Source organism: Mobula birostris, chromosome 2 (assembly GCF_030028105.1).
Source record: "Mobula birostris isolate sMobBir1 chromosome 2, sMobBir1.hap1, whole genome shotgun sequence".
Taxonomy (NCBI): Eukaryota; Metazoa; Chordata; class Chondrichthyes; order Myliobatiformes; family Myliobatidae; genus Mobula; species Mobula birostris.
The window spans coordinates 228376998-228401362 of record NC_092371.1 but is presented as its reverse complement, the minus strand read 5'-3'; the positions used below and the strand labels follow the sequence as shown (position 1 = coordinate 228401362).

Sequence of the window (24365 nt, the reverse complement as noted above, 5' to 3'; positions counted from 1 at the left end):
GACAGAATTGAAGGTAGGACCAGTTAGAGATAAAGGTGGGAAGATGTGCCTGGAGGCTGTGGAAGTGAGCGAGGTCCTCAATGAATACTTCTCTTCAGTATTCACCAATGAGAGGGAACTTGATGATGGTGAGGACAATATGAGTGAGGTTGATGTTCTGGAGCATGTTGATATTACGAGAGTGTAGGTGTTGGAGTTGTTAAAATACATTAGGACAGATAAGTCCCCGGGGTCTGACGGAATATTCCCCAGGCTGCTCCACGAGACAAGGGGAGAGATTGCTGAGCCTCTGGCTAGGATCTTCATGTCCTCGTTGTCCACAGGAATGGTACCGGAGGATTGGAGGGAGGCGAATGTTGTCCCCTTGTTCAAAAAAGATAGTAAGGATAGTCCAAGTAATTATAGACCAGTGAGCCTTACATCTGTGGTGGGAAAGCTGTTGGAAAAGATCCTTATACATTATACTTTATTGTCACCAAATAATTGATACTAGAACGTACAATCATCACAGTGATATTTGATTCTGTGCTTCCCACTCCTTGGATTACACATATTAAATATTAAAAATATTAAAAATAGTAAAAAACAGTAAATATTAAAAATTTAAATTATGAATCAGAAATAGAAAATAGGAAAATGGAAAGTAAGGTGGTGCAAAAAAACCGAGAGGCAGGTCCGGATATTTGGAGGGTACGGCCCAGATCCGGGTCAAGATCCGTTCAGCAGTCTTATCACAGATGGAAAGAAGCTGTTCCCAAATCTGGCCGTACCAGTCTTCAAGCTCCTAGAAGAATGCTTTCTACGGGGCATCTATAAAAATTAGTGAGGGTTTTAGGGGACAGACTAAATTTCTTTGGTTTTCTCAGGAAGTAAAGGCACTGGTGGGCCTTCTTGGCAGTGAACTCTGCTTGGTTGGACCAAGTCAGGCCATTTGTGATATTGACCCCGAGGAACGTAAAGCTTTTGACCTGTTCCACTTGCGCACCACCGATGTAAATTGGGATGTGTGGTCTGCTACTCCTTCTGAAGTCAACAACCAATTCCTTCGTCTTGCTGACGTTGAGGGGTAGGTTATTGTCTTCACACCATGCCACCAGGTTCTTAATTTCCTCTCTGTACTCAAACTCAACATTACCCTAGATACGGCCTACAATTGTTGTGTCATCAGCAAACTTATATATTGAGTTTGATGGAAACTTGGCTACACAATCATGGGTGTACAGTGAGTACAGCAGGGGGCTGAGTACACAGCCTTGTGCGGCACCGGTGCTCAGAGTGATTGTAGAGGAGAGGTTGTCCCCTATTTTTACAGCCTGGGTTCTGTCTGTGAGGAAGTTGAAGATCCAGCTGCAGATCTGAATGCTAAGGCCCAGGTTCTGGAGCTTAGGAATCAGTTTATTTGGAATGATGGTATTAAAGGCAGAGCTGTAGTCAATGAAAAGGAGCCTTATGTATGCATCTTTATTCTCCAGGTGTTCTAAGGAGGAATGTAGGGCCAGAGAGATGGCATGTGCCGTTGACCTGTTGCTCCAGTAGGTGAATTGCAAAGTGTCGAGGTTGACCAGTAGGCTGTGGTTGATGTGTGCCATAACCAATCTCTCGAAGCACTTCATAGCAATTGATGTCAGAGCCACAGGTCGATAGTCATTCAGGCATGCCACCTTGCTCTTCTTCGGCACTGGGATTATCGTTGCCTTCTTAAAACATGAGAGGATCTTAGACTGAAGCAAGGATCAGTTGAAGATGTCAGCAAACACTCCAGCTAGCTCGCTTGCACAGGCCCGGAGAACCCATCCCGGGATGCCATCTGGGTCCGTTGCCTTCCTTGGATTTATTTTCAGGAAGGCCCTTCTAATGTCCTCCTTGGTGATGAGGAATCTCGATGCCACCAAGTCCAGTTCATCCGAAGGGAGCGGGACGCTCCTCTTCTGTTCGAATCTTGCGTAGAGTATGTGTAGCGACTGGCATCCCCGGACCTAAAAGCCAAAGCTCTAGTCTTTAAAACGGACTTGACCTCATAATTTATCCAAGGTTTCCGGTTAGGGAATACCCAGACTGTCTTGCGAGACACAAAGTCCTCCATGCATTTCCAAATAAAGTCCGTGACAGCTGAGGCATGCCCCTCGAGGTTAGCTGCCAAGTCCTTGAATACTAACCAGTCCACCGATTCAAAGAGGCAGGATCTATGGGCATCTAGAGAAACATGATCTGATCAGGGACAGCCAGCATGGCTTTGTGAAGGGCAGATCATGTCTAACAAGCCTGATAGAGTTCTTTGAGAGGGTGACCAGGCATATAGATGAGGGTACTGCAGTGGATGTGATCTACATGGATTTTAGTAAGGCTTTTGACAAGGTTCCACACAGTAGGCTTATTCAGAAAGTCAAAAGGCATGGGATCCAGGGAAGTTTGGCCAGGTGGATTCAGAATTGGCTTGCCTGCAGAAAGCAAAAGGTCGTGGTGGAGGGAGTACATTCGGATTGGAGGATTGTGACTAGTGGTGTCCCACAAGGATCTGTTCTGGGACCTCTACTTTTTTGTGATTTTTATTAACAACCTGGAAGTGAGGATAGAAGGGTGGGTTGGCAAGTTTGCAGATGACACAAAGGTTGATGGTGTTGTGGATAGTGTAGAGGATTGTCGAAGATTGCAGAGAGACATTGATAGGATGCAGAAGTGGGCTGAGAAGTGGCAGATGGAGTTCAACCCGGAGAAGTGTGAGGTGGTACACTTTGGAAGGACAAATTCCAAGGCAGAGTACAAAGTAAATGGTAGGTTATTCGGTAGTGTAGAGGAGCAGAGGGATCTAGGGGTACATGTCTATAGATCCCTGAAAGTTGCCTCACAGGTAGATGGGGTAGTTAAGAAAGCTTATGGGGTGTTAGCCTTCATAAGTCGAGGGATAGAGTTTAAGAGTCGCGATGTAATGATGCAGCTCTATAAAACTCTGGTTAGGCCACATTTGGAGTATTGTGTCCAGTTCTGGTCACCTCACTATAGGAAGGATGTGGACGCATTGTAAAGGGTACAGAGGAGATTTACCAGGATGCTGCCTGGTTTAGAGAGTATGCATTATGATCAGAGATTAAGGGAGCTAGGGCTTTACTCTTTGGAGAGAAGGAGGATGAGAGGAGACATGATAGAGGTATGCAAGATATTAAGGAGGAATAGATAAAGTGGACAGCCAGCGCCTCTTCCCCAGGGCACCACTGCTCAATACAAGAGAACATGGCTTTAAGGTAAGGGATGGGAAGCTCAAGGGGGATATTAGAGGAAGGTTTTTTACTCAGAGAGTGGTTGGTGCCTGGAATGCACTGCCTGAGTCAGTGGTGGAGGCAGATACACTAGTGAAGTTTAAGAGACTACTAAAATAGGTATATGGAGGAATTTAAGGTGGGGCGTTATATGGGAAGTAGGGTTTAAGGGTTGGCACAACATTGTGGGCTGAAGGGCCTGTACTGTGCTGTACTATTCTATGTTCTACATTCAAGACACATAATGATTTGAGCAATGTAGGCTGAATACTTTATAGTTATTTATTATATTTAGCGAGTTCTTTCTATGCATCTATTATATATTAAGAGAATTGGCCAGGGTCAGCAGAGATGTATGAAAGAGAAGCACGTTTCACAAACTTGTTTGGAAATATTTGAGGTTGTAAGCAGTGAAATCGAAAAGGGTAAATCAGTTGATGTGTTGTGGTTGGATAGGTACTCAGTGGTCACTTTATTAGGTACAGGAGATACCTAACAGAAGTGGCCGCTGGGTGTATATTCTTGATCGTCCACTTCAAGGTTCAATGTGTTGTATGTTCAAAGATGCACTTCCACAAACCGCTGTTGTAATGCAAGGTTACTTGAGTTACTGTTGCCTTCCAGTCAGTTTGAACCAGTATGGTCATTCTCCTGTGATACCTCTCATTAACAAGGCATTTTCACCTACAGATACGTCGCTTACTGGATGTTTTATTTTGTTTTTCACACCACTCTTTGGAAATTCCAGAGACTGTCATGCATGAAAATTCCAGATCAGCAGTTTCTGATATACTCAAACCACCCAGTCTGACACAAACAGTTATTCCACAGTCAAAAACATTTAAATCATATTTCCATAAGACTTAGGAGCAGAATTAGGCATCTAGTCTGCTCCGCAATTCACCTTTCTGAACCCTTTGACTATGTCTGCATGCTTTTATACATTATGATGCTGCAATATGATTGGCTGATGAGATGTTTGTAGTAGCGAGCAGGTGTACAGGTCTACCTCATAAAGAAGTCACTGAGTAAAAGCGAGGGTTCAATAATGTGCCTCATAAGGAATTATTAAGCAGATTTGGAATGCATAGTCCTGGATTTGGACTGGTTAATGATCAAGGAGCTGTGAGCTGGAGTAACTGGTTATTTTTAATTGGAATGAAGTGACCAGTGACGTACCTCAGGCATTGGTGCTGATGGCCAAATGGTTCGCTATCTATTTCATTAACCCTGTTGATTATACAGGGAAGAGTTCTTGGAACTTCTTAACATTAAGACTGAAACAATTTTTCATTTTTAACTGCTCCTCCCTTCCATTTCCCTAACACAGCAAAGTAATCCTCTGAAAATTCTCTTCTCCATTCTTGAATTCACATTTTTCTGACATTCTCCCACTTCATTTTGACCCCAAGATTCACCTCCTGCTATTCTTATTCCCAACAAACTGCGGACAACTCAAATAGACTTCATGACTTTACATGAGCTGATATTATTTACTCTTTTTAAATTTAGTTCTGCCTTCCTCCCAAGGTATGTCCTCATCAATACCAGCTGGGCAATTCTTCACATGTCCCCTGTGTTTTGTATTCTGAATTCTCCACTTCCAACCTTCTTTTCCTCTCCAGAGTCCTTGAAATGTGTCATTACTTCTCAAATCTAATTGTGGCTAGCAACAGAGTGGCCCTTATCAAAATCACAAATGTGGCTGAGGGCTAGGTTAATCATACACCTTCACCCTTCTCTACTAGCCTAATCCATCAACTCTAACTCTAACTCCAATTTTGCAGATGATACCACGGTAGAGGGCTGTATCTCAAATAATAATGAGTCAGGCTACAGAGGGACAACCTATTCCTCAAAGTCAGCAGAACAAAAGAGCTGGTCATTGACTTCAGAAAAATGGGCAATGATAATCCTACTGTCACGTACTCCGTGATGGGAATAAAGAACCAGCAGAGATGGAAAACATTTTGAAGTCCAGTATTGCTATTACCTAATAATATTGATTAGTAACTACGCAATACAATAATATAAATGTAGATAAATCAAACAGGTTAGCAACGATTATATATATAAGTAAGTAAATCAGTAAGTGTGGAAATATATGTATGAAAAACCAAGCTTCTTCAAGTCTAGGGGTAAAAAGATACAGTCTTACGATGATGAGTGAAGTTCAGTTCAGTTCAGTGCATGGTATTGAGTTGAGTAGTGATGGAGAGAGAGAGAGAGAGAGAGAGAGAGAGAGAGAGAGAGAGAGAGAGAGAGAGAGAGAGAGAGAGAGAGAGAGAGAGAGAGAGAGAGAGAGGGAGAGAGGGAGAGAGGGAGAGAGGGAGAGAGGGAGAGAGGGAGAGAGGGAGAGAGGGAGAGAGGGAGAGAGGGAGAGAGGGAGAGAGGGAGAGAGGGAGAGAGGGAGAGAGGGAGAGAGGGAGAGAGGGAGAGAGGGAGAGAGGGAGAGATTTGAGTCTTCAGGTGAGCTGGTGCCGTCGATCTTCTCGTTGTCCTCCGAAATCCTTTAAAAGTGTCCGACTGTGACTTCAACAAAGGGGACTGGTTTTCTGGGGTGGAGCTATCATCCAGGCAAGGGTGGAAACATGGACAACTCCCCACCAGTCACCACCTTTTCTTTTCACTGCAAGAGCCACTGATCGATCTGACTGATTGATCCTCCAAAAACTCACTTCTTCTGCGGGCAGAACAAAGCTCATTCCGTGTCCAAAACATATGTCTGAGGTCTATATCATCTGACCTCCTATTTATCTCACCATACTGGATACCAGCTGTCATTCAAATAACTCCTCCTTCTCTTCTCTGTGTAAGAAATGCACAAGCAGGCAAATGTCCTTGAAAAGTATCAACACGCTGCCGAAAAATCATAACATTGATTGTCCATCAAATAACGTCTCCCTCGGTCACCATGGCAACTTATGAGCTGCTCGGTGCCATCTCCAACTCAGCAGAAATCCAAAAGTTGGCCAGTTCTTTCTCATGCCTTAAAGTGACAGTCCAACAGTTAGTCTTTGTCTCTCTCTCTCTCTTTCTTTCTTTCTCTCTTTTCAAAATAACATGTCGGTGTTAAATAACTCACTCTCTCTTTTCAAAAGCACAGTTCATAGGGGTAATCAAGCACACTAATTGAAATAAAAACACACAACTGGGAATAAGGTGTGCACTCTAGTTAATGCGAAGCATTCACGTATGATACACTGGCACAATGACATTGCCATTCATATACATTTACATAGAACCCATAATGAATTATGTAAACAACAAAGAGCACTTAATCAAACAATATATTTACAATATTACTCAAATATTGCTGAAATATTAAATATATAACACTCTCCCTGCTGAGATATAAACTCCAACTCAATATGGAAATGATCTCAATTAAATTCACAGTATGATATAATACAACTACTATACATTCACAGCATAGTAAATTCTAAATTGTCCCATTCAGGCCTAAAGATTTAATCACTGTGCTGGATTTCTTACAGCTGTGGGATACGTCTTTCCTGACAATGGGTCTCTCTGCTTGGCCAGTGAAACTTGTGGCTGTGTAACAATCTCAGGTTCTGGAGCCTCCTCCGTCTTGGCTGTAGGAGTTGATTCTGCGACGACACAAGCTACCCAGTTATGATCTTGCACCTTATTGTTTACTACTTGCACTGCCTCTGCAGATGACACATTTTATTCTGAATTGTTATTATTTTACCTTGTTCTACTGTAATCTGGAAACATATTTGAGGATCCATTTGGTGAACCAGAAGATATAGATTGCAAGTGAACTCATTAAACATTTATAGACAAATAGTATAACACCTAACCAAACATCCAAGTCAAATGCTCATCTAAGCCACCCTAAGTTACAAAAACGAGGACACTAAACATTCAGTAACACCTCAAACTCAACAGATACTTTGTTAAGTCTCCCCAACTTGTTCAACTACAGAAACAAACATTCAACAAGCAGATAGGCCACAGTAGTAGAATTAGGCCATTTGGCCCGTTGAGTCTGCTCCACCATTTAATCATGGCTAATCCATTTTCTCCCCTCCTCAGCCCCACTCCCTGACCTTGTCCCGATAACACTTGACACTGTACCCAATCAAGAACCCACCCATCTCCGCCTTAAATACACCCAACAAGCTGGCCTCCACACACCTGCATGTGGTAACAAGTCCCACAAATTCACCACCCTCTGGCTAAAGAGATTTCTCTGCATCTCTGTCTTAAATGGACACCCCTCTATCCTTACACTGTGCCCTCTTATCCTAGACTCCCATACCATGGGAAACATCCTCTCCACATCTACTCTGTCTAGGTCTTTCTACATTCAAATGTTTCAATGAGATCCCTCCTCATTCTTCTAAATTCCAGCAAACACAAACACAAAGCTATCAAACGTTCCTCATATGATAACCCTTTGATTGCCAGAATCATCCTTGTGAACCTCCTCTGAAGCCTCTCCAATGCCAGCACATCTTTTAATAGATAAGGAGCCCAAAACTGTTCACAATACTCAAGGTGAGGCCTCACCAGTGCCTTATAAAGACTCAGCATCACATCGCTGCTCTTATATTTTAGAACTCTTGAAATGATTGCTAAAATTGCATTTGCCTTCCTTACCACCGACTCAACCTGCAAGTAAGCCTTTAAGGTGTTCTACACAGGGACTCCCAAGTCACTCTCCATCTCCGACTTTTGGATTTTCTTCCCATTTAGAAAATAATCTGCACAATTATTTCTACTACCAAAGTGCACAACCATGCATTTTCCAACATTGATCATTAATGCCTCCTCAATCATTACTGCTAGCTTTTCCAGAACCCGACGGTGCAGTTCATCTGGTCCAGGTGACGTATATACATTTAAGTCTTTCAGCATTTTGAGCACCTTCTCCCTTGTAATAGTAACTTCGCTCACTTCTCTTCCCTCACACCCTTCAACATCCAGCACACTGCTAGTGTCTTCCACAGTGAAGAATGATGCAAAGTACATGTGTAGTTCATCTGCCATGTCCTTGTTTCTCCATTATTATTATTTCTCTGGCCTCATTTTCTAATGGTCCTGTATCCACTCTCATCTCCCTTTCTTTTATATGCTTGAAAAGGCTTTTTCAATCCGCCTTGTTATTGTTTGCTAGTTTGCTTTTATATTTCATTTTTTCCTTCCTAATGATCCTTTTAGTTGCTCTCTGTAGGTTTTAAAAGCTTCCCAATCCTCTATCTTGCCACTAATTTTTACTTTGTTGTATGCTCTCTCTTTTGCTTTTACATTAGCTTCAACTTCCCTTGTCAGCCACAGTTGTACTATTTTGCCATTTGAGTATTTGTTTGTTTTTGGAATACATCTATCCTGCACCTTCCTTATTTTTCACAGAAACTCACACCATTGCTGCTCTGCGTCATCCCCGCCAGCATGTCCTTACAATTTACTTTGGCCAACTTCTCTCTCATACTACTGTAATTTCCTTTACTTCACTGAAATACTGCTATATCAGATTTTACTTTCTCCCTATCAAGTTTCAAGTTGAACTCAGTCATATTGCGATAATTGGCTCCTGTGGGTTTCTTTACCTGAAACTCTCCAATTGGCTAAGTAAATCAATTGCACCATACATATATTGAATAAATTAAAAATCGTTCAAAAAGCAGAAATTATATATATTAAAAAGTGAGGTAGTGTTCAAGGATTCAATGCTCTTTAGAAATCAGAAGGCAGAGGGGAAGAAGCTGTTCCTGAATCACTGAGTGTGAGCCTTCACGTTTCTGTATCTCCTACCTGATGGTAACAGTGAGAAAAGGGCATGCCCTGGGTGCTGGAGGACCTTAATAATGGATACTGCCTTTTTGAGACACTGGTCCTTGAAGGTGTCCTTGGTTCCTTGTAGGCTAGTACCCAAGATGGAGCTGACTAAATTTGCAACCCTCCGCAGCTTCTTTCAGTCCTGTGCAGTAACCCTCCCATATCAGTCAGTGATGCAGCCTGTCAGAATGCTCTCCATAGTACATCTACAGAAGTTTTTGAGAGAACTTGCTGACATACCAAATCTCTTCAAACTCCTAATGAAGAATAATTGCTGTCTTGCCTTCTTAATTAACATGTTGGGACCAGGTTAGATCCTCAGAGATCTTGACACCCAGGAACTTGAAACTGCTCACTCTCTCCACTTCTGATCCCTCTGTGAGGATTAATATGTTTTCCTTCATCTTACCCTTCCTGAAGTCCACAATCAGGTCTTTCATTTTACTGACATTGAGTGCCAGGTTGTTGCTATGACACCACTCTACCAGTTGGCATATCTCACTCCTGTACAGCCTCTCGTCACCATCTGAGATTCTACCAACAATAGTTGTATCATCAGCAAATTTATAGGTGGTGTTTGAGCTATACCCAGCCGTACAGTCATGGGTATATAGAGAGTAGAGCAGTGGGCTAAGCACACACCCCTGAGGTGCGCCAGTGTTGATTGTCAGCGAGGAAACAATGTTATCACCAATCCGCACAGACTGTGGTCTTCCGGTTACGAAGTCAAGGATCCAATTGCAGAGGGAGGTACAGCGCCCAGGTTCTGCAACTTCTCAATCAGGATTGTGAGAATGATGGTATTAAATGCTGAGCTACAGTCGATGAACAGCATCCTGACATAGGTGTTTGTGTTGTCCAGGTGGTCTAAAACTGTGTGAAGAGTCATCGAGATCACATCTGCCATTGACCTATCGTGGCGATAGGCAAATTGCAATGAGTCCAGGTCCTTGTTGAAGCAGGAGTTCAGTCTCATCATGACCAAACTCTCGAAGCATTTCATCACTATATGTGTGAGCGTTACCGGGCGATAGCCATTAAGGCAGCTTACATTTTTCTTCTTGGGCACTGGTATAATTGTTGCCTTTTTGAAACAAGTGGGAACTTTTGCCCATAGCAGTGAGAGGTTGAAAATATAACACCAAACCCAGTATAGCTGATTCACTAGTGCGCTCAATGACAAACTGCATTAAAAAGCCATCTTGTAGGCATTCAGCAAATTCACTCTCCATTACCAACTTGATTTTTCCAATCTACCTGCATGTTAAAATCTCCCATGATTATCATAACATTGGCCTTTTGATATGCCTTATCCTATTGTAACTTATTCTCCACATCCAGGCTACTGTTTAGAGGCCTGTACATAACTGCCATCAAGTTCCTTTTACCCTTGCAGTTTCTTAACTCAACACACAAGGATTCAAAATCTTTTGATCCTATGTCACATCTTCCTAATGATTCATTGCAATTTTTTACCAGCAGTGCCACACCACCCTCTCTACCTTCCTTCCTATCCCTCTGGTGCAATGTGTAATCTTGGACATTCAGCTCCCAACTGCAACCATCCTTCAGCCACGATTCAGTGATGGCCACAACATCATACCCGACAATTTTTAAAAGTGCAACAAGATCATCCACCTTATTTCTTATACGGTGCATTGGGGTATAATACTCTGAGTTTTGTGTTTGCTACCTTTTTAGATTCTGCATCCCTAATGCACTATACTCACCCTGCTGGCTGCAATTATGTCCTATCATCTGCCTCCCGTTCCAGACAGTCTGACTGCATGCTATCTTTGCTTTTTTACCATCTCTCCTGTCCTGAGTCCATTCACTCCAGATCCCATTCCTCTGGCCAATGAGTTTAAACGTTTCCCTAACAAACCTGTCTGTGAGAATATTGGTGCCCCTCGGTTTCAGGTGCAACCCATCCCATTTATACAGGTCATACCTCCCCCAGAAGAGTTCCCAAAGATCCAAGACCCTGAAGCCCTGTCCCTTGCACCAGCTTCTCAGCCACACATTTATCTGCCAAATCATCCTGTTTCTACCCTCATTGGCACATGGCACGGGCAGCAAATCCAGAAATTACTACCCGGGAGGTCCTGTTTCTCAACTTTCTACCTAGATCTCTAAATTCTCTTTTCACGATCAGTTTGCTTTTCCTTCCTATGTTATTCGTATCAATATGTACCAAGATATCTGGCTGCTTTCCATCCCCCTCTAAATACTTTGTTTAGGATGCATATGGGCCCTCTATATCTGCAGCATACTTTCCCAGTGGATTCTCAGCACTGCTGCGACCTCAGTGTGATGATAAGCCCCTAGATATGAAGGAAAATGCACAAGTCTCTCCCACATGCTACACTTATACCCCTGAGCTGCTTGAAACTGAAAATGGGTGTCATGGTGCACAAGGCAAACTGCTGCATCCGTCGAATGGATTAATTAATGACTGGCATGGTGGAACCCGCTTTCAACCAGCAAGTAAACTTACCTTTCACATTACATCTCACCCCTTGAAAGATGCAACACCGTGACAATCTGACCCTCAGACTCACATGACCCCTGCAAGTGCCCCACTAAACTACATATCAAACACAGGGCTCTCACCCCAATAATCACACCCCAGTGGACTGCAGTAGTCCAGCAATCTCCTGGTCCCCAGAAGGTCACCAGCTTCCCGCCCCCATGAGTGTTATAGCAATGGAACTGGACCCCCTTAATCTTATTCACTCAATTATTGCACTTAATGTCAGTAAGACAAAAAAGCTGACTGTGGACTTCAGGAAGGGTAAGATGAGGGAGCATGAACCAACTCTCATGGGGGGGGGGGGAGGCGGGTCAGAAGTGGACAGACTGAACAATTTCCTGGGTGTCAAGATCTCTGAGGATCTAACTTAGTTCCAACATATCAATGCAGCTACATAGAAGGCAAAACAGTGGCTCTATTTCATTAGGAGTTTGAAGAGATTTGATATGTCAATTAAAACAACTCAAAAACTTCTATAGATGTACCATGGAGAGCATTCTGACGGGCTGCATCACTATCTGGTATGGGCAGGGCTGCTTCACGGGACCCAAAGAAGCTACAGAGACTAGAAATTTGTAAAATTAGTCATCTCCATTTTGGGTACTAGCCTCCATTGTGTCCAATACATCTTCAAGGAGCAGTGCCTCAGAAAAGGTAGTGTCCATGGAGTCCCACCACCCAGGATATTCCCTCTTCTCGTTGTTACCATCAGGAAGGAGGTACACATCAGGAAGGGCACACACTCAACAATTCAGGAACAGCTTCTGCCAATGATTCCTAAATGCACAAACACTACCCCACTTTTTTAAAATATATATGTCTTTGCACTATTTTTAATCTATTTAATATATACTTACTGACTGTTTTTTTCTATATTATCATGAATTGCATTGTACTGCTGCTGCCTAGTTTACAAATTTCACAACACATGCCAGTGATAATAAGCTTGATTCTGATTCTGATTCCACTATCTGTCAAATCTGATCAGTGAGGTGAATGTGTTCCCAGACTTGTAAGGAATATAAGTGCAACATTCTTGATTAACAGCAGCACGTTTCCATCTTTCATTGCAAACAGTCCTCTTAAAAAAAGAGTTCCTGTAAACCTCTTCACCATGTAGCAAAATATTTCAATTTGCTACCTTATCCACTGTAGCACAGGATTAATTCAAAACACCTTTCCAATACAGATTTAAGAAATACAAGACAGATTCTGTGCGCGCGTGCGCACGCGCGCACACACACACACACTCAAGTGAACTCACATGTGATAACATTTTTCAAACTCAAACCATTCACTGGGGATTGGGGGTGCATGGCAAATAATTCCCTCCTGACAGGGGTGGGGCAGGAAAGTGCCACTCTCCCCCTGAATCCTGCTGCATCTGAAGGTTTGCCAGTGCCTTTTGCAGAGCCTCCAGCAAGGACCACCGCTGCCACCCAATCCCATAATGATGCATTATGCTTATGGGAAGTGAGTGGCGTCGTCAGGGTGTTATTGACCACATGTTGGGTCAACAGATCAATAAAACCCCCATCTCTCTGTTAGATAGGCTTACTCCAGTAGCCTTCACATCCTATATCTTCAATAAGCACGTGGCCAGATGCTCTCCTGGCTTTTATTTTTTACCTATCCCCTAATCCCACCAATTCTTTAGTGGAGAATTCCCCGATTTCTGTTTCAATGGAGAGGCCCATTGTACTAATCTACACAAGTTCCCGGTCCTCATCCTCCTCCTCCTCCTCCTATCCCTTCTGGTGCCCCCCTCCCCCATAGAGGGTATAGCACCATGATCATCAGCCTAGCCTGTATTGTTTCAGGTGCATAAGGGGAAGGGCAATCATTTTGAGGGAGAATCATTGGACTCCACTCCACCCTCTCTTCCCCATAATCACTATCCAGCCTGACACCCCCATCCCCCATCCACACAGGGGCTTCCCTTATATAGCCTTCTAAAGATATGTGTCTTCCGCTCAGCCACTGAACCCTGCTTGCACTGCCAGATGTAACATAAGAGCAGATTTGAAGATCCAGTGGGTGAAACAGAAGACACAGATTGCTAATGAACACATTAACCATTTATTTACAGACAAACATTTGACCAACAATCCATGTCAAACAAGCATTTATCTAAGCCACCCTACATTGACACTAAACATTTAGTTACATTTCAAACTCAACAGTTACTTTGGTAAGTCTCCCTAAGTTACACAACTGCAGAACTAAACATTCAACAAACAGGTACTTAGCTAAGTGTGCATGTGGGCCCTCCTATATCTGTAGCAAACTTTCCCAATGGTTCTTCAGCACTGGTTGCAAACTCAGTGTGAAGATGAGCCCCTAGAGACAAAGGAAAGTGCACAAGTCTCTCACATGTGCTATTCTTCTATCCCACCCCATCCACCCAGAGGTGCGGAGACCCAGGAATCCATGCCATGGCATGCAAGGCAATCAATGAGAAAAAGATACTGCATTCTTTCACGGGCCAAACTGCAACTGCTACGCAGAAGCGACTTTTGACCAGAAAGTAAATTAACCTTTCAGGTTAAATCTACCTCAATGCACTGTGCAATGATTTGATCTGGAAGAATGGTACACTTCTAATGAACCTCAATAAATGTGACAATAAACCAATTTGAATTCCAAATCCCTCCACTTCCTACAAATTCTTACTTCCTTTATGCATTCCTATTCCAGTCCACTCAGATCTATAGAACTAGAGGGAATGATTTTTTTCTTCTCATCACCCAGAATATTAGACACAAATTCCCAAAGGATCTATTGTTAGCCTTCACTTATACTTCCTTCGCAAAAATTTCCCCGTAACAGCTTCATCTAAAAAAGGTTACATGCTAATGATATCCCTAACTCCCCATTTTGACCTCTCCACTCCTTCTGAATTGTGAATTATTTTCTGACACTTAGCCATGAATAAGCAAACAAAAAAATCTCTATTCACTAAGTACTGGGGGAATTGAACTTCAGGTAAGAAGGTGGAGTGAAGAAGTAGTTTAAACCCCAAGAATGCAGATGAGGAAGGCAGGTTATAAATTGAAAGTACAAACAGTGGAAAGCCTAACCCTATTAGCTGCTGCCATCCGGAAGAAAGTACATGAGCCTCAAGACTCACACCAGCAGGTTCTGGAACAATTACTACCCCTTAACCATCAAGCTCTTGAACCACAGGGGATAACTTTACTCTTCTTCACTTGCCCCACCATTGAACTGTTCCCACAGCCCATGGATTCACTTTGAAGGACCCTTCGTCTCACGTGCTTAATATTTATTGCTAATTTATTTCTTTCTTTTTGTATTTGCACAGTTTGTTGTCTTCTGCTCTCAGGCTGAATGCCATAGTTAGGCAGTCTTTCATTGATTTTGTTATGGTTGTTATTCTATAGATGTATCAAGTATGCACACAAGAAAATGAATCTCAGATGGTGTATGGTGAAGTATATGTACCTTGATCATAAGTTTACTTTGAACTTTGACTTCAAGTCAGTTTTCAGTTCTAAGTTATCAGGCAGCTCTAATTCCAGCACAGCATGGCTCCCAGGTTTGAATGGTCTGCAGTTGTTGGAAAAACCTTCTGATGCATGTCCTCCTTAAACCTTGACTTCTTCGTCTTTTTAGTTGTTTTGAAATGCTTCTAACAAAAATTAACAATTCACCTGTGATTTTCCCTTATACCGCAGTATCACATTGTGCCGAATCACTCAAGCTGTGAAGTGCTTTAGGATATTTTTCTGACTGAAATAAACAAAGTTATTTTTCCATAATTTCACCACTTAAAACAGTTTGTTTAATTTAAATAGTTTGTCAAAGAGTAATAAAGACAAGTGCAAGAATTTTCTATTATTCTTATTCAGGATATGAATAACAAGGCCACCATTTACTCTCCATCATTAATTAGCCTGAACTAGGTGGATTGTTTGGCCGTTCCAGAAGCTGATGAAGAGTTAATCAAACTGTTGGGTCTGGTTTCAGGAACAGTTAATACACAGGAGATTTCCTCCTTGGTTAGGACAATAGTGTGAGAAGATGAGTTCTAAGGACAACACAATAATTTCATGGTTAGTGTTAGTGATACAAGTCTCTAATTTTCCAAATTTACCAAACTACTTGAATTTAAATTCTACCTCCACAATAACAAGAATCAAATAGAATAAATATCAAGAATACAAATTAGAATAAAACAAGCATCGCTAATCCACTAATGGGTCAATAATTTATGTTAATTTATCTAAATTACAATCAAGTACATTCATAAAGAATTCCGCACAGGAAAGAAAGTATACAGAGCTGAAATCAGTTTCTAAGTTAACTAAATCGTGCAGTTTCTCAAACACAATGCCACTTCCACAATGACTGCTGAGAGAATTTGCATATGCCTGGCAAGGCCTGAATTAATTGTCCTTTTTTAATTAGCCTGAACAAAGAGGCTTCATCAGCCATTTTAGAGGGCAGCAGTCAACTACATTGCTGCCTTTGGAGTCACGTATAATCCAGGTGTGGCATAGGTCTTCCCCAGAAGGACTTTAATTAACCAGATGGAAACTGATGACAACCTGGTAATTTTATGATTATCATTACTGATGAAAGCTCTTTTAATAGCATATTGTCCTAATTACACTGCTGTGGCCAGAACTTAATTTCTTGCCTTTGGGTCAAATAGATCTTCAAGCCCCACCTCCCTTCCATTTTTTAATGTCCGTGCTATGCTGGTGCGGCTCAGTCAGAGTTCTGAATGAAATAGCTAATCAGATGTTTGAATCCCATCTTGTTAGCTGGAAAATTTAAACTCAAGTAATTAAATTGATGTGTGATTTATTTTTTAAGAACTCATCTCATTAGCTGTAGCTGTAAAACCACCTAATTCCCTCAAAACCAGCTGTTTGCTGATGTCCTTTAGGGAAGGAGATGTGACATCTTTACCCAGTCTGGCCTACACATGTCTCTCGTTCAACCAACGTGATTGACTCTTAAAAACCGCCAGTTCAGGGACAATAAAATATCAACCATAAATGCCAGGATTACCAATGACATCCACATACTACAATCAGCGAACATTTTTATTTGAGACAAGAATGGGTTAGCCATGATCCATGGAGGAGAAAGCTTGTGAGGACACATACCCTCATCCTTCTACAATGTGTTATGTTCAAATATCCCAAACCTCCAGATGCCAGGCAAATAATAATTCCACTGTATTCATTCTTAATCATAGATGCAATAAATATCAAGAGTACAAATTACAAAAAGCACACATCACTAACCAACTAATGGATCAACCAGTGGGTCACAACTGCAAAGAGGCACTGCCAAAAATGTTTAAACAATAAGAATAAAGGATTTACATGTGACAGAAAATATGGAAAAAGCTGAATGCGACTTCTAAAATACCTAAAAGACATAGGCTCTGGAGATCAAACCATACTATTCCACCAATAACATGATTGCTGGGACAATTTGATTCAATGCATTTTGCTTCCCAGCTTCAGGTTTTTTGCACTGGAGAGTACATTAAAATTTTTTAGCCATCATTCAATTTCTGATCATGAAAAATAGCTTGCATTTAAAAAATAAGAGTCTTTTGTCATATATGGATTTAAAAGAACCAACTTCTTTTTTAAAGAGTCATGTCATTTCCTGGCAGTGCTCTACAACCAAATTGTTACCATGACAACATAGTATGTCAACCAAACAACATATCTCAGTGTCAGTGTTAAAGAGAGCTTCAGCTAAAATAGCATCAGAGAGCCCGAAAGAATGCATTTACAATAAAGCTAAAAATTATATTCCCATCATTACTCATACAAATGAAAAAAATATAGCAGCAAGTGCTTAAAAGACAAAATGAACAAGGGACTATATGAAAATCTGGTGATTAAATCTCTACTAAACTGAGGTAATGAATCCTTATTAAGTCAATTAAAATTAATTAACATTTTGTTAGCCTTTGACTTTTACACCTGAAAAATGGCAGAGAGCTCCCAGGAGTCCAGTGAAGGCTGGGGACCCAGAGACCTGCCGGTGAGTGTGAGTGTGAGTGTGTGTACGTGTGCGTGAGAGTGTGCTGCTGTTGGTTGTGTTCTGTGTTGTTTTGCTGAGCATTGTGGGTGATTTTTGTTGACACTGAAATGTGTGGCAACACTTGCAGCTTGCCCCCAACATATCCTTGGGTTGAGTTGCTTGTTAACACAAGCGATGCATTTCACTGTATGCTTCGATGTTACATGTGATAAAGAAATAAATCTGAATCTGGATCAGTTACCAGCAAAGCAACAGTGAGGCTGACTGCTTGAGGCTGCCTGTTATACACTGGTTCTGTCAACAGTGCACAGAGCAGGTCAGTCCTATCCTTACTCATTCAGGAATGAGCTGGGAATCAAATATTGGCGCATTTGTTCTTTTTTTACCAAAATATACTTTATTTTTAAAATAAAATTATGTACAATAAACCATTCAATGTCTGTCAATACTTTACAGATGTTTCTATTACGGTCTACACATTTCCACACTTTTAGCCACCCACATGGCACCTTTGTTTCACCTTTCCACACCATTGTTGAGGGGTATACTCCCCACCACCTGACCCCTCCCACTTCCGCGGGAGAAGAACCCTAAACCATGGTCCTTCCCCACCGGGCCCTTGCGGTGGCTACACCAAGTTTCAGTGTGTCCCTCAGCACGTACTCCTGCAACCGAGAAAGTGCCAGTCAGCAGCATTCTCCCACGGACATCTCCATGTGCTGGTAGATCATCAAGTTTCAGGCCGACCAAAGAGCGTCTTTCACCGAGTTGATGATCTGCCAGCAGCACCGGATGTTGGTCTCCGTGTGCATCCCTGGGAACAGCCCGTAGATCAGAGAGTCCTCTGTCACGCAGCTGCTGAGGATGAAACGTGACACTAGCCCGTCCATCCTTCTCCACACCCTCTCTGCGAACTGACAGTGTACAAAGAGGTGGGTCACAGACTCCTCCTCACTGCAGTCCTCCCGTGGGCAGCAGGGTGTGGAGACGACGTCCTGGGCATACAGAAGGGATCTGACTGGGAGGGTGTGGTAAACCATGTATATATGGTGTAACTCGGTTGCCTGTCTGGACACACCCCTCTGCTGACTGCCCCTGCGGCTCCTCCCACAGAGTCCTGTATAAAGGTGTTCTCCTTGCCCCTCCCCCTCAGTCCGGGGGCAGACACTCACTGTGGAGGTCGTATTGTACAGCGAATAAAAGCCTTTCAGCATTTTTACCAAACCTCAGTCTTTTGGAGTAATTGAAGGTGCTTCAGAGGGTCCCTCTCACCGCCAGCCAGGCGAGGCCCTGGTGCCTGTTGGTGAGATCTGGCGATGAGGCATTTTGCCAGATGAACTGGATGGTCTGCTCGGGGAACCACCCCACTGTGTCCATCACGTCCTTCTCCTGCAGTGCCTGCAGGACATTACGTGACGACCACTGCCTGATGGCCCTGTGGTCAAAGGCGTTCTCCTGGAAGAACTTTTCTACAAAGGACAGGTATGGCGGCAACGAGTGGGGCCAGACCCATCCTTCGTAGCCAGGGCGACAGGTGGGCACATAGTGGTACTTGATACTCACATACCTGGGTTCTACACACAACCTGATGCAGCCACACATGAAGCTGGCCATCAGGGCGAGGGCGACATTGGGGACATATTTGCCCCCCTTGTCCAGGGACATTTGACCTCTCATTACACTGTTTGATTACACAAAGACCTGATGGATGGAGCTCAAACAGAAAACTGAATGTATTTCACATCCAGCCCTTTTAGCTTTATATGAAGAAGTGGTTAGCATTATAGTGGAACCCTATTCATTTGAACAAAATCACTAATTTTGATGGAAGAGGAAGTCATTTGTTTTGTTTTTATTCATTTACCTTGCCCCTAATTTTCTTAATTATTTTATTATTAAACATGCAATGTATTTTAGGTATTTTTAAAGTGTAGAGCAATTGGTATTTTTACATATTATCTAATCCTCAAACAGGTTTAAATGTGTATGATCATTGGTCTTTGAAACACTTGTGTAAAAGAACTATAATGAACATAAATTAACTTTATGTAGCCAGCAAGTCTGGCCAGATGCTATGTTTAGCATGCTGCTAACAAGAATTTACAGTAGATGTCATCCATAAAGCACAACATTTCACAGTATCTAATAGTGATATTACTTTGTGAATATAGAAAGCCAATATCCATTCAAGTGATCTCCAGTGATTCCTATATAGAAAACAGAATTACTATCAGCACGATGAGATACTTAATATTTCACATTAAATTATGCATTTGTTGTTTCCTTGACACAATGACAGAAAATGCAAATGGTTTCACTGTTGTCTGCACCACTAAATCATGGCTATCAACTTGCACAAAAATCAGCAAGGTGGAGGAGTTGATTGTGGACTTGAGGTAGGGAATGTTGGGAGAACGTACACTGCTCATTGAAGGGTCTGTGGTGGAAAGAGCGAGCAGTTAGAGGATCTGTCTTGGGCCTTCTCTATTGGTGTAACCATGAAGAAGGCACAGCAGCAGCTGTACTTGCTAGGAGCTTGACTGGGTTTGTTATGCCACCAAAGACTCCAGAAATTTCTACAGGTGTACTATGGAGAGCATTGTGACTGGCTGTATCACCGCCTGGGGGCTTCAGAGGGCTGGAGTCTCAGCCAGCTCCATTGTGGGTGCAAGCCACCCCACTATCGAGAACATCTTCCAACGGAGGCGTCTCAAGAAGATTGCATCCATCACTAAGGACTCTCACCATCTCGGACGTGCCCTCTTCTCATATCAGGTAGGAGGTACGGGAGCCTGAAGACCAGAACTCAATGTTTTAGGAACAACTTCTAGAACATTGAAGTGAGGTACAGCTTCTTCCCCTCTGCCATCAGACCTCTAAACAGTTCATGAATCCATGAACTACTGTACCTCACTATTCCCCTATGTATTTATTGTTATTGTAACTTACAATAACTTTTATGCCTGCACTTGACCGCTGCAACAAGTCAACAAATTTCAGCAGAGGCAATAAACTTGGTTCTGATTGTGATACTTGCTGTAATTCATGGAAGCTTTTCAGCTGATGAATGGGTTGAAAATTTCTCATTTCTAATCTGTCTTACTGACCTTTCAGTCGCAATTTATTTCCCTCCCCACCAAGCAGAAGCGATGGCCGCACCAACTGGTAAAAGTTATTTGATAACCTGAGGTCAGGATGCACATAGAGTTGTAGAGCACTATAGCACAGAAACAGGCCTTTCAGCCCATCTAGTCCATGCTGAACTATTATTCTACCTAGTCCCATTGACCTACACCTGGACCTCAGCCCTCCTTAACCCTCACATCCATGTACCCACATTCACCACTTCTGCTGGTGGTTTTTCCTATATCCTCAAGACCCTCTGAGTGAAAAGGTTCCCCTTCAACAGTTCACCTTTCACCCTTAGCCCCTGACCTTCAGTTCTAGTTTCACCCAACCTCAGACTGTTTGCATTTACCCTATCTATACCCTGTGGTATGTCAAAATCTGGGTGAACGAGTAGTCTTTGGGAAACTACAAGTCTGTGTCTTTATTAATACTTTGCTGCACGCTCGAGTGCTCGGTGGAGAGTGCAGATGCTTTTTTGCTGGCGTGGGAGGGGTAGTCATCATTTTGCTGCTGCTTATGTGCGGGAGGAGGAGCTGGGGGGAGGCTTTGGGGTTTTAACATTTAACTGTAATTCATTCTTTAGGGGACTCCTCTGTTTTCGTGGATGTTTGTGAAGAAAAAGAATTTCAGAATTTCAGAATGCATATTGTATATATTTCTCCGACATTAAAAGTACCTACCTATTGAAACATACCTAACTCTATCAAATCTCTCCTCATTGCCCTACACTCTAGGGAATAAAGTTCTAACCTTTCCCTATAACTCAGATCCTCAAGTTCCGGAAACATTCTTGTATATTTTCTCTGCAAAATTGTGGTTGTTTACTGGGAGCATCACAGAGGTGATGTTCAGACTTAATCATAGAATAAATATCAAGAGTACAGACAAGAAACAGCAAACACACTGTATTTTCATGGAGCCCCTGAAAGGACACTGACTGCATGAAGTGTGAAAATATCAACTTGCCTCTCATGCAAAGTATCTGAGCTGTCACCAGAGTGAAAAACAGCTGTTACTGATTGAAGGTAACATTTTGGGCTTATTTACTGGGCTTTTGAGAGTGTTTACAGAGGAATTTCTTGGTAATGGATTGTCGGAAAACCTACTTATAGGCCATTGATAGGAGTATGAACATCATTCCTTATCTGTGGGTGGAATTGTCATTGTTTGGTGGCTCTCAGTAGTTATAGAAAATTGGAACAAACATAAGGAACATATGAAAGGAAATATTTTGTCAGTGAATGGAATATTTTATCCAATAAATATCTTATGCAATGGATAAATTTTGCACTTCTCACAAACTCCAAGTAAGTTTCCACGTCCTATTTAGTAAATAAGCAACTACACATCGTTATCAATTCTCTTAACCTTAAAATCTCCTCATTCATATATGTGCACTCTCTTTATTCCATTTGTAAGTTTTCTTTGTGTATATATCATCATCGTCAGCTGGTGGTGTAGTGGCATCTGCGCCGGACTGTGGAGCGAGGGCTTCCGAGTTGGAATCCAGCCGGCTCCCCTGGCACGCTTTCCATCTGTGCTGGGTTGAGCGTCAAGCCAGCAACTCGACCTCGTAAAAAGGAAATTGCCTGCTACAGAAACATCAACAGCAAACAGTTGATGGCCTATGCTTTCTCGTGAGTTTAAAAGGCGATTTATTTCTTTTTCTTTCTATATATCATCATCAGCATCATTATGTGCCATGCCGTATGCTTTTGGCAGTCAGCGTCTTTCATGATTGTTCTTGGCAAATTTTTCCATAGAAGTGGTTTGCCATTTGCCATTTCCTTCTTCTGGGCAATGTCTTTACAAGACAGGTGACCCCAGCCATTATCAATACTCTTCAGAGACTGTCTGACTGGCATCAGTGGGCGCATAACCAGGACTTGTGATATGCACCAGCTGCTCATGCAACCATCCACCACCTGCCCCCGTGGCTGCAAGTGACCCTGATCTGGAGGGCTAAGTAGGTGGTACACCTTCCCCAAGGTGACCTGCAGTCCAGCAAAGGGACGGAGTGCCTTATGCCTACTTTGGAAGAGGTGTATCTCCACCCTGCCGCACAGGTATGTATATATCATCCCAATTACCAATGATAACCCTTTTATAAATACAAACTGTAAAGAATAGTGTACTGTGCTGAATACATCAGGGATATAACCCACCCACCATCAGTATTATCTGCAGGGTACTCTTTATCAAGAGGGCAACATCCATCAAGAAGGATCCCCACCTTTTTGGTCATGTCACAGCTACCATTGGGCAGGGTGGACCATAGCCTGAAGTCTCACATCACCAGATTCAAGAACAGTTACTGCCCTGCAACCACCAAGCAGCACAACTCTGATCACCACAACACTATGACCACTGTGATCACCTTGCGTTAAAATGGAGTTTTTTTGTTATAATTGTGTTCTTTCTTGTGAAAATTTCGTGTGATTTATGGTTAACTTATGTTTCTCTTGCAAATCGGTTCAGTTCAGTTTCCGTTTATTGTCATTTAGAAATGCATGCATTGAAAAATGATACAACATTCCTCCAGAATGATCTCACAGGAAAACACAGGACAAACCAAGACTAAAACGGATAAAACCACATAATTATAACATATAGTTACAACAGTGCAAATCAATACCATAATTTGATAAAGAGCAGACCATGGGCACGGTAAAAAAAAGTCTCAAAGTCCCGATAGCCTCATCATCCCACGCAGGTGGCAGAAGAGAGGAACTCTCCTCGCCATGAATCTCCAAGTGCCACGAACTCGCCGATGCAGCACCATTGGAAGCAACTTTGAGCCTCCGACCAGCTCCTCCGACACAGCCTCTCCGAGCACCATTGTATGCCGAGCGCTTCGACCCCACCCCAGCCACCGAGCAACAAGCAAACCCAAGGACTCGGGGCCTTCTCCTCTGGAGATTCTGGACCACACAATAGTAGCAGCAGTGAAGCAGGCATTTCAGAAGTTTCACTAGATGTTCCTTCGTGCTCTCACGTTCGTCTCCATCAAATCAGGGTTGCGCGTGGCACCCTACTTGACAAATAACAGACATCATCAGCGGAGTGGCCGCTGCGAGCTGCGTTGCGCCGCCATCTTCCCACTGAATGCTGGGTATATGATGATATGTGCTTGTGATACTGCTGCGAGTACGTTTTTTGACGGCACTGGTGCACTGTATTTATGCACATGACAATAAATTCAAATTCAAAGTTGACTTTTAAATTTCTTTCCAAAAGTCACAAAAACTTTTGCCAGTAAAATGGGAAAAGGCAAGATTTTAAAGTAACTATCGAAAACCATTATCAGAGACATTATATTTATACATGACATGTAAGTCACAGAACTTAGACTTACCTTGAGTAGGTGATCTAGGAGGTTTCTTGCTGGGAGGTTTCTTTGCAGGAGGTTTCTTTACAAGTTCTGGAGCTGGAGTGACATCAGAAACTGATGAAAGTCCTGGGTTGAAAATATTTATTCCATTAATCGAGAAAATTGAGTTTATATAACTACTTACATAATTTTTAAATATCCAGTGGAAGGGTATTTATATTACGGCATAATTAAAAGTTAACCGAGGTTTCATACTGGAAAAATATAGTGATCAGAT

General features: G+C 42.4%; 1 protein-coding gene across 1 annotated transcript in view; it reads right to left on the bottom strand.

The window, feature by feature from the left end:
- trdn (triadin) overlaps positions 1 to 24365 on the bottom strand; it is a 559007-nt gene that overhangs the window by 335979 nt on the left and 198663 nt on the right. Inside the window, exon 17 of the mRNA XM_072251580.1 lies at positions 24113 to 24214. Coding sequence (XP_072107681.1) covers positions 24113 to 24214 — 102 coding nt within the window. The remainder of the gene's footprint in view (positions 1 to 24112; positions 24215 to 24365) is intronic.